The 11,534-nt window shown below is 41.0% G+C and overlaps 1 protein-coding gene across 2 annotated transcripts in view; it reads left to right on the forward strand.

Annotated features, from left to right (window-relative positions):
• il1rapl2 (interleukin 1 receptor accessory protein-like 2) overlaps positions 1 to 11,534 on the forward strand; it is a 296,539-nt gene that overhangs the window by 273,355 nt on the left and 11,650 nt on the right. For both annotated transcript variants that reach the window (XM_016486283.1, XM_016486284.1), the window contains one exon: positions 8,739 to 8,868. In XM_016486283.1, coding sequence (XP_016341769.1) covers positions 8,739 to 8,868 — 130 coding nt within the window. The remainder of the gene's footprint in view (positions 1 to 8,738; positions 8,869 to 11,534) is intronic.

Below are 11,534 nucleotides of genomic sequence, written 5' to 3' on the forward strand. Positions count from 1 at the left end.
ACACACACTCACACACTCACTCACACACTCACACACACACACACAGACACACATCCACAAATAAACAGAGAGAACAACATGCTCTTTTTTTCTTTTTTAAAAGCGTCTTCATTGCTTTCTTTAATGGTACATCCTTCCAGGGGTGGTTATGTTTATCCTGCCTCGTGGTGATGGAAACGCTTTTTTTTTTAACTTTCCAACAGGTTTATATATCACATCAATTGCCTCCATCTAATTTACCCACAGTCAGTTTGGCTTGTTTTTAAAAACTACAAAATGAAAAATATGGCAAACGGTCAGCATATACTGTATGGGTGAATATGCTATACTTATTATGAAACTTCCATCAGCAATATGTAAGCATGGTCTCATAAATATCCAGCTGTTGCTGCAGGTTCATTGCCCTACATGTTTAGCAATGCTTAGCAAATGGACAATTAGGAGAGGACGCTGCAAATGTGGGAATGTAATTATTGTGCAAGTGGAAATGTTCTCTGGTGCTGTAATATGCATTTTATTAATTTTAATGATTGCATATTTTCCATTTTCCTGTGAGATCTCCGCAGGCTGAACAGAAGCAGCAAACCAAGCAGTTTTGAAAGGAAGAAAATATTGCCAGCATTACGTTTGCATTTGTGTAAAAAATACTTTTTAAATGAGTTTCAGTATATGTTTAATGAAAATATATGTTTTAACACATTCACATCAGTGTTGTAACCAGTAACAAGCTACTACTAGTAGCAGTGAAGCACAACAAAATGCAACATACCTAACTATGTGACAGAATCTTGCCTTTTCCCCCTCAATTGTGTAAAACACAAAAAATGCCGACACACATTGAAACCGTGTAAGGTTACCATGTAGAAGAGCTAAATCTATGATAAAGCCAAAACATTCAACCAATGTTTAGTTACAGAACATAGTGAGCTGTCTACCTAGACCGCATTTTAAGACATTATACAGTATACCAGATTTACTCACAGCTTGTGCCAACACAAACCCTCTTTTGGCAGTATACTCTCAGGATTTACTAATGACTTATTTGCCCTGTTGAATAAATCTGGCCCGGAGAGTTCACTAGCAATGCACAGGCTTTTCCAAACAGTAGACAGCAGCTCATTCTGGCCCAAATCAGGTTCAGCATGCATGTGTCTTATGAACAATCCCTGACTGAACGGTGACACCAGAGGTGAGAAGGACACATCGGCGGGACACAATGGCATGGGGCACTCGTACCAAACCCTCTTTGAAACCTTAAATGACAAATGGGACACCCTATGGCAGGAGGTCCAGTCCAGCAGATCTGAGCTCCAGCTCCAGTCAAACACACCTGAAGCAGCTGATGGAGGAGTTCAGGATCACTGCAGATGTCTGCCCTGCCCTATGGTTTCATTTACTTATATTATGGCATCATGTCATTTTAGAATTGAATTGAAATTTCAGTTTGCTTTTCCAATCAGATTTCTCTAAAGAACTGTAATAAACTCTTAGCAGTTGAGACAGCAAAAGCAGACTCTCGTGGTGGTGTCCCGTGAGGAGCAGACACAGATAAAGCAAAGGAAATGACTGAAATCACCCAGCAGGAAATCATCCTCTAATCTGGGATCTGTACTGTGATGATGCGAACGAAAGCACAGCATAACACTAACCTTTGATTTCAGCTCGGCAGCATTTGAACTGTTAATGTACTCTTCTGACACAATCAGTCCAGCGCATATATAACACATTTCTCTGTTCCTGTCAAACTCCCCCTCTTTCTTTTCAAAGTATTTTCTCCTGTCTGGATGCATTTGTAATGCTCCTCGTCCAACCTCGTGCTGTTGTCAGGAGTAAAATAGCTGGAGATTTCTCATTTTTAATCTGTCAGCTCCCTCTAAATTATAACTCATTATTCTGTGCGCTGACAGCACAGGAAATGGACTTTGAGTCCTTGAAATGTCAACTAACTCTCAATAAACGAACTGTATGCCAGATGACTCCTTATAGCACTAGAGATCTGCAGGCACTCCACAAGAAGTCCATTTGCTGGCGCTGCAATTAAAGCAACAGTCAGAATTGTCTGTTACACAATGAAATTCTCTTTAATTTACAGTGACATTTACAGAAGTAAGCCAACATCTGCTTCACAGAGCCAGAGCACAGTAGATGATGGTCAGGTTCTCAGACATGAGTTTATGTACAGAAGACCTGGATTAATGACTGCATTTGGTAAAATGAGCACAAATCACAATCCACTCAGTTTTACCACAGAGTCAGTGACTCAGTATTTGATCAGATTGCCAAATGTCAAGACATTTTTTCACAAAATCAAATAAAAAAAGCAAAGTGCAAAGTAAAGCCCGTTACGTGAAATAAGGACAAATGTTTATCATTGTAAAGCTGTCCAGTAGGACATTGAAAGCCAGCTGTACGTCCAGCCTTGTTCTTTGAGAAGTCGTTCTCTTCGGCTGAAGTCAGTGCCGCTCTCTCTCTCTCACGCTGCCAGCTGCTCAGATTGGGCGGTTAGACAGTGATGCTCACCTCCAGGGTCACGGGTCTGGCCTGCATGACAGCAGCCGTCCAGAGCTCAACATCACCCGTGTTCATAGCCCAGGTGGATTGACTGACTCCCTAAACCACACAACATGCTCAAAACTTCTGATAGTTTGAAGGTGAATTGTGCATTTTTTGCACCGAACAAAAATAACTCAATTGTTAGCTTTTCTATGGATAACGTATGTACTGAACTCGACGGCACAATGCTAAAGTGTTTCTGGTGCTGTCAGGGAGTTGCTAAAGAGTTCGGAGGCTGTTTTGTGTGTGTTTTGTTGCTACTATAGGTTGTTTGCTAGGGTGTTGTTTCTGTACTGCTCTGCTCTCGACATAGACATACTCCCTCCTAGATATGATTTGAAATATCATTCATACCAGCATGAACAAAGGGTTAAAGGAATAGTTCGCCCAAAAATGAAAATGTCCTCACTCTCAGGCCGTCTGTCGCAATAGCTGTGCTGCATCACGCACACGACCACAAACACGATGATGAAGGTGAAAGGCAATCTTTAATAAATCCACAGGCAGAAAATCCACAGCTGTAACATCTCCTTGACAAAGATGAGACCTGACACCAGTGAACAGAAACGGGGTAACTTAATTATCCAAACAATGAGGATAATTAACGACACACACCTGAACTAAAGGATGAAATCAATTCAATAACCATGATGACAACCAACACAAGAGGGAAAATGTGCAAACTGAAACAAAGTCCAAACTAATTGAGAGTGTGACAGTACGCTCATTTATATTTTGGCCTGGCTCCGCTCCGCGAGCCTCCGCAGACTGCACGCGCACAACCCCAAATTCTGGAGGCTTTTATACTCAACGCGTTCGACGTTGTGATATTATTTGAAACGACAGGGGCCGCACAAGCGAAATCATCTTCGGAAGTAGCAGGAAAGAACAGAGAAGTAGGAGTTTCCCGGAATTACGTCATACAGAATGCAATGTTTTTATGCCACAACATATGTGAAATAAGTAATATGAAACACTCGCACAAGCAATTATGAGATTTTTTTTTATTTATTCAGAAAACAACACAATACACTTTCTGTAACATTGAAATTTGCTTTTGGGTTAAAGGTCCTTGCACACTGAGTCCAAATTTTTGTATGCATTTTTTCGTATTAGTCATCCTAAAGATTTGTCACGCACAGAAACCTTGCACACTGAGTCTGATGCATATTAATTAATCTGTTGCAAAAAAATTCACAAAACAATACAAAATGGAGTCTTTAAGCAGTGAGGATGATTTTGCTGTCTTCTCTCTTCTTAAAAAGAGAAAGAGAAAGAGGAAATATTGGATCCATCATCCAATCCAAGGAGAGTTCCACCTCCTCATCAGGGAGCTGCGGGATTATCACGGGCGATTCAGAGTTCACTTCAGGATGTCAGTGGCTCAGTTTGATGCTTTGCTAGCTATAGGAGCCATATATTAAAAAGAAGACCACCAATTTCCATGAACTCAATGTGCAAGAGTTCTATATAGTGCTTTGTGCAGTGAGCAGAAGTGGATCAGCTTGTCAGATGCCATTCTGAATTTTGGAGTTCGCTTGTACGGTGGCTCTAAATAGTCAAAACACCTCTCAAAATGCTTGCTACATATGCGAAATACGCCGATCTGATTTTTTTATGACAGACGAAAGTTTCTGAGGCAGTGTGTAAACGGGGTTGACACAACGTGAGATCGTATTTATTTTTTAACGTGCGGAAATTTTGGACGAAAATTTGGGACTCAGTGTGCAAGGGCCTTAACAGTATAAAAATCTGGCTATCTCTATGATCACACATAGACGATCACACATCAACCAAAACAGCTTCAAAATCGTTCATGTGGCGCCGCGCAAACAGTTCACTGGAGATGCTGTGCACACCGCCAAGTGAAATAGAGTTGCGCTCATTCAACTTGCGGACGCGTCGAGTATAAATCCGGCTTTAGGAGGACAAAGAACTGGTAGAGGGCCAAACAAAAAGGTCCAGGGTGGTGCAGAAGATGGAGCATTCCAATGGGTGACCTAGAAAAAGAAAGGGTAGATGGTATCCCAGTGCACAGCCAGGGCTGCACTCCACGGTGGCGTCGCTGGAGGGAGGAGCCATGGAGGAAGGCGACACCATGGAGACGATCGAAGGCGATGGTGACACTAGAGATGGAGCCCACCAAGTAGCCAGAGAGCTGATGAAGAGGAGAGAGACCAAAGACCTTGGCGGCCGCAACCCAGCTGCAGCGAAGTCCGACCCAGGTGGAGGCGATGTACCGAGAGAGCCTGGCGAGGCTGAATGCCCGATTGTCACTGCTGGAGTTGAGGGAGGAAGGAGTGCAGGCGTGGGAGCCAGGGTGACGGGTTGAGGTGGAACAACATGTTCCTCACGTCCAGGAGGAGATGGCTCCCAGCAGGCCCAAGGTGGTGAATCCACGGCACTGAGAGGAGGCTGAGATGGTACAGAGAGGCTGATGCAAAGACTGGGTGGCATGAGGGGCTGAAGACTGAGGGGGAGACTGAAGAAAAATGCAAAAACCAACAAAAGACAACGCATTCCAAATGGCAGATTCGAGAGGTGGTGGGAGGCTGGGCAAGGTTAGCACAACTAAAGATGAAGAATCTCATTTGGGCATAATTAAGCGACACAGAGAATTCATCTCTCCTCACACACTCAAACTATCCATTAAATCCATCCGGCACTCACTCTCAATGGCGGGGGGGTGGATGGAGCTCGCTTCCGTCCCCTTGTACTCCATGAGGACTCCCATGGATGGTACAGCTGGCTTGCACACCTGGTCAAACGGGTTCCCCTCAGATGTGATGTAATGTCAGGCATGATCGCTATTCCTGGGATGGGCTCTAATATCATGGCTAAGGTGCTGTCTCCATTTGCGGTGGTCTCATGCTGTCTCTCCTCACAGTGGGGTGGTATCGGGCTGGGGTTAGGAGTGGGACTGGCATCGTCATCGACAGGTCCGACGGTGAGGGGAGATCCACAGGACGCCAGCACCCACTCCACAAATTCAGCGAAGCTCCCCGAGGGCCTTCCCCGGACAACTGCTCCTTGGTGGTGGTGTTCAGGCCGGCATGCAGAAATGAGCAGAGGTAGTCATCCGGGAAGCTAGATAGATTCACCAGAAAGAGGAAATCCTCTACATGTTCCTCAAGGGAACAATTCCCTTGTTCAAGGCTGATTAACAAAAAAGAAGGATTGTCAATAGTGAAAAAAAAAGAAAAAGAAAAAAGCCTCATTCATCATAACGTAATTACTTCTGGCCGGGTCTTCTGTCACAAGAGCGGTGTTGCAACATGTACATAAACATGAACACAATGATGAAGGTGAAAGGCAATCTTTAATAAATCCACAGGCAGGAAATCCACATAGAGAAAACTGCTACAACACCTCTAGACACAGACAAAACCTGACACCAGTGAACAGAAACGGGGTAACTTAAGTATTCAAACAAATGAGGATAATTAACGACACACGCCTGAACTAAAGGACGAAATCAAATCAATAACCATGACAACCAACACAACAGGGAAAATGTGCAAACTGAAACAAAGTCCAAACTAAGTGAGAGTGTGACACCGTCCAAGATTAGGATGAGTTTGTTTCTTCATCAGATTTGTAGAAATGTAGCATTGCATCAGTGTCTCAGCAATGGATGCTCTGCAGTGAATGGGTGCCGTCAGAATGAGAGTCCAAACAGCTGATAAAAACATCACAATAATCCACAAGTAGTCCACAGCACTCCAGTCCATCAGTTAATGTCTGGAGAACCAAAAAGCTGCATGTTTGTAAGAAACAAATCCATTGAGAGATTTTTTACTTCAAACCATTGTTCCCGACTAAATTGCGAGTCCATAATCCATATAAAGCTGGAATCTCATTCTGACGGCACCCATTCACTGCAGAGGATCCATCTCATCCTAATCTTGGATGGCCTGAGGGTGAGTAAATTTTCAGCTAATTTTCATTTTTGGGTTAAATATTATTTTAAGGACAAATCCCTAAGCCAATTCAGTACAAATAATGAATGTCTCAAAGCAAGTTTCTCCAACACTCCTCCTGTTTGCCATCTGTCAGACACTAATGATGTCAAACAGATACACTTACTTCAAACTCAGGCTATTGCTTAGAACCTGAACTGTCAAACCATTCAAACAAATAACCATTTCTTAACAAAAAAAGAGGAAAATTCTTGATTATTTCACAGCTGCATTGTTTATGACAGATAATGATCAGAAGACCTGTAACAGCACCTTCTGTAAAGTAAGAAATTACACACTGTGTTTCATATTTGTTCACTTACATTTTGGTTGTTGCTGTTTTTCTCATGCTCTATGGGCCCATAATGTTACAATTGAAGACAAAATAATAAAAATATTTGAGTGATTCTGTCACAATATGGTTGTAGGAAGATGAAGATTCGATGAAGAAGATTGAAATTCAAAAAGACTCTTTAATAATATCCACAAGTAGATCCAAACACACATGGCAAGCAAACACAACCATGACAGACTACACCAGACAAAGACCAAAGAGAACTGAAGGCTTATATACACACTAAGGAACTAATGAGATAATTAACAGGTGAACAAAATGTAGTCAAACACAAAGACTAGGTCAAACTGCAAACAAGGAAGACAGAACCAAAACACAAGACCAAAACTGAACATAACCCTGACACTACAGTCTCACAGTCTATTTAAAAATCTATTTGAAGACTAGAAATGTGTCATAGATGTTTAGATTAAATGCAGAGTTGACCCTGATCATCCAGGAAGAATTATGTATTTTATGCATGAGAAATCATCTGCATGTCTTCAGTGCTGAATTCAATGTAGCTCAGTCTACAGTGAGCCTCCGACGCTCTGAATCTGATTCCTTGAGCAATAGATAAAGTATTCAGCACTAAACATCATGGCCGGCCACAGCCTCGTTCATTTGCATCTCCTGACGTTTTCTCTCTCTTAAAAGCTGTAATTGCAGGCAGAGGAAGCTCTTCACTGCTGTGCTGCGAATGCTGCTGAAAGCCCTGAAGGGTTTTTACACATTATCTGCATAGAATCAGCATATGTGAGAATAGTGGATCAGTGCAGTAAACAAAGCAGTATTATTCAGCAGGTAATGGGAGCGAGTTTACCAAATCACTCCTCTCTATGCAGTCAGCACTCAGGTAATTAAAAGCAGAGCGTGAGCATGTTCACACTGCTGATCTCATGAACTGTGTGCTAAGACTGATCATCTGAAGGATTCAGAGCATTAAACACTCGTGTCCGTGTCCAGATCTCTTCATTTAGAGATGACAATGAAGCAGCGTTTCTTTCAGCTGATAGCTTGTGTCGGGTGAGGATTTGAGCACTACTACATCTTACACAGTCGTCCTGAGAGCTCCAGTGTGAGTGTGGTTTGAGTGGATGTGGGTGAGAGCGTTCGCTATCTGTGGCCCAAACTAGAGGTGTTTAAAGAGGAGGTCAGTGGAAATCAACCAGCAGCATGCGGCTTTCTCTGGGAAACAGGTCATTGCCCTTTAGCCGTCTGAGAATAATGGATATTTAAAGACAATGCTTTTTACATAAAGATTGCACCATTCATTATGTAAACATTATGTAAAGTGTCCTTAGGTTTTTGAAAGGTGCTATATAAATATAACAACATTATTATTATTATTATTATTATTAAAATGGTATAAATTGTTTATTTATTTTAACTCACTATTTGTACATGGCCTTTTAATGTATTAACAAGGTAGAGACCTCAATTTGTAAACTATGAATTAACTATAAACCAATAGTTTACAAATGATTTATAAGTGCTTTTATTTTTGATAACCGTATCGATCGATGCTGTAGTGCTGGTCTGTGAGGAGGACAGTGTCCTGTTCTCTGTGCCTCACAATGTGAGTCTGTGAGTGCCTTTGATTGCTTTTAAAGGAAAGTCTTGGGCTGATTTGAGCACAGCAGTGCATTAGTCCTGTCAGAGCAGCGTTTTTATGTGTTTACTGCGTTTCTCTCTGATATTCTTCCCTGGAAACACACTTTAAAGTGTTGATTTTTCTGTTGCGTAGAAGGCTTTTGTTTATCCAGGTCATGGGAGGATTTCTGCTCATGTGTATGAGTGAAGAAAGGAGTATTATTTCTGTGATTTTTCGTGCAGGGGCAGATTGGTCTGTTTAATGCTGATTAATGCTCTTTTGTGGTTGTGTTTGGCAGGCATGCGTCTGGTCTTATACTGCAGGGCTTTCTTCGGCTACAGCGGGGATTCCAGGCCCATCATCTACTGGATGAAGGGAGACAAGTTCGTGGAGGAGCTGGAGGGACACATACGAGAGAGTGAAGTCAGGTACCGTTAGAAACTGATCCTGCTTAACATTAACCTGACCGTGCATGACCTCACAGTGCTGAAGCTGAAGAACGGCCCGGGATTATATAACAGCCTGCAGGAGAGCGTCTGTGATGATCACTGACACACAGAGACCTCTAGTGGACAAAACATGTGCTCTCAGTCTGCTGTCATTCCCACACCATCCACCGGAGGGCTGCAACATACATGACACCGAGTGTTCAGGTGTGCACTATACATTACTGTGTGCAATACAGTATGATATAGAAAACACTCTACTACAGTCACAGTGCGGTGCACACCTAAAGCACACTGAGGACTGATTATAGATAGATAGTGGTAGACAGATTTATTGATTTATTTATTTGAGACACTAAATTGTCTAAATTATTTTTGAATATACTCGACTTATATTTAATTTATTTAGTTGAACACTTAAAGTAGTATGTGCTTTCATCAAACATAATATAATTTAATAGAACCAGGGTTATTATACTTAACTAAACTAAAACCAAACAATAAACGCAAACTGAAATAAAATAAAATAGATATAAATTGAAACTTATTTCAGCTACTTTCCGAGGCAACAATTCTCATTTTCATTTAGTTTAACTTGATGTACTAAAATAACTCAAACTTGAATAAAATTGAACAATAAAAAAACTATACATTAAAACTACTAAAAATGACAAAAACACGGCCCAAAATTACTAAAACTTTAACTACAATTAAAATGGAAAAAACGATTCAAAAACTATAATGGTATCTCAATGATACTAAAATAGCACTGAATATAACATAATAGAAACATAACTTTTAATCATAAACACTAGAGAACACCGCACGGTTCCTTTACAGGGCTCAACGCTAAGGAGTTGTTTTTGACCCATGTAACCTTGTATTTTAATAAATAATCTTAAATAAAGATAAATAAAGAACAAATTGCAAACAATGGCACAAATAAATACATCAGACTAAAGTTTTAGTTATTTCTAAAGCAGTGTTTGTTTCATTTCTTTAAGTAGGTCTAAGTGTTGTCATGAACTGCTCTGAGACCCGAAGGCTGAGGATCCAAACACAGTGTTCATTCAGAGGATAATCCACAATCACAGGCAAAAATCATACACCAGCAAAACAGTCCAAACAATAACAAGAAACACAGACAAAGAGTAATCCAGAACAACGGCAGAATAAACCAAGACGCAGAAAAACAGGAAATAGAAATGCAGTCCATAACACATGCAAGACTTCACCATGAATGACTGAATGATATAAATATATATCATATACATATATAGGGTGAGCAGTCAGGGTTAATGAGACAAACAATGAGTGCTGATGAGTCCGGGCAAAGGATCATGGGAAATGAAGTCCAAGACTGAGTGACAGAGGTACCGTATGGGATGGAGCGCCCTCTGGTGGTTATCAAGGTCACTCCAGCTGGTGATCGTGACAACAGTAGTATTGAAATACATACTGTATACATTTAATATAGATCAATCCTTATCAAAGCTAAAGAAATTATCCAGTCAAGAGCAAATCTGAGTGTTTTTGTTTTGTTTTGTTTTGTTTTGTTTTGTTTTTTTTTGTTTTGTTTTTTAGACACCAGACAGCAGCAGTGATATTAAGCTGCTGTCACTTTAAGACCAAATGCAGGCTCTGCGACACATCAGATTTTCTCCCAGCTGTTTACGGTCATTTAAGATGTTTTATCTGAACTCCCTTAAAGGGATAGTTCACCCAAAAATGAAAATGTGATGTTTATCTGCTTATACCCAGGGCATCCAAGATGTAGGTGACTTTGTTTCTTCAGTAGAACACAAACGAAGATTTTTTACTCAAACCGTTGCAGTCTGTCAGTCTTATAATGCAAGTGGATGGGAATCACGGCTTTGAGAGTCAAAAAAACATACACAAACAAAACCAAATTAAACCATGCGGCTCGTGATGATACATTGAGGTCTTAAGACACGAAACGATCGGTCTGTGCAAGAAACAGCCATATTATGTGGCTAGAAACTTCAGTGATGTGTTGCCCGTTGAAAGCGTTCAGGTGTTTGGTGTTTGGTGTTTTGCGAGTGTCTGTTATTTCAATAGTTTTTGATGTGTTCGAATCATTGATGGTTCAGGTTTGTCTGCTTCAGGCTGATACTGTGATTCATTATTTAGGGTATTAAACTGATAATTGTGGTGTCACCTGCATACGTTATGACTGACTGTGCCCCAGTGCACAAAGCAAGGTCCATAAAGTTGAGCCCTGACCCTAACCCCATCCAACACCTTTGCGCTGAACTTGAATGGAGATTGTGAGCCAGGCCTTCTGGACTACTTCTAATTTACTCATTCCAAATTAAGTTATGAATGAGCTGAAGAGAGTTTTTCCAAACATTGCACAAACAGATGGTCTGAAGTAATTCTGCATCTAATCCCAGTGTGGACACACCATTAAACTCAGCAGGAACCAAACAATTAAATTCAACATTAGAGAGACGCCTTTCTGAAACATTAAAATAATCTATTTTTCCCCCTAAGCATTTGAAAGATTTTCTGTAATCTCAGAAAACTCTGATTTTCAGATTGTTCTGTGTGTTTACAGTACAGTTATCTATATATACAGTAAAACACACACACACACACTCACACACACACACACTCACACGCACACA

Source organism: Sinocyclocheilus anshuiensis, unplaced genomic scaffold (genome assembly GCF_001515605.1).
Source record: "Sinocyclocheilus anshuiensis isolate Anshui unplaced genomic scaffold, SAMN03320099.WGS_v1.1 scaffold557, whole genome shotgun sequence".
Taxonomy (NCBI): Eukaryota; Metazoa; Chordata; class Actinopteri; order Cypriniformes; family Cyprinidae; genus Sinocyclocheilus; species Sinocyclocheilus anshuiensis.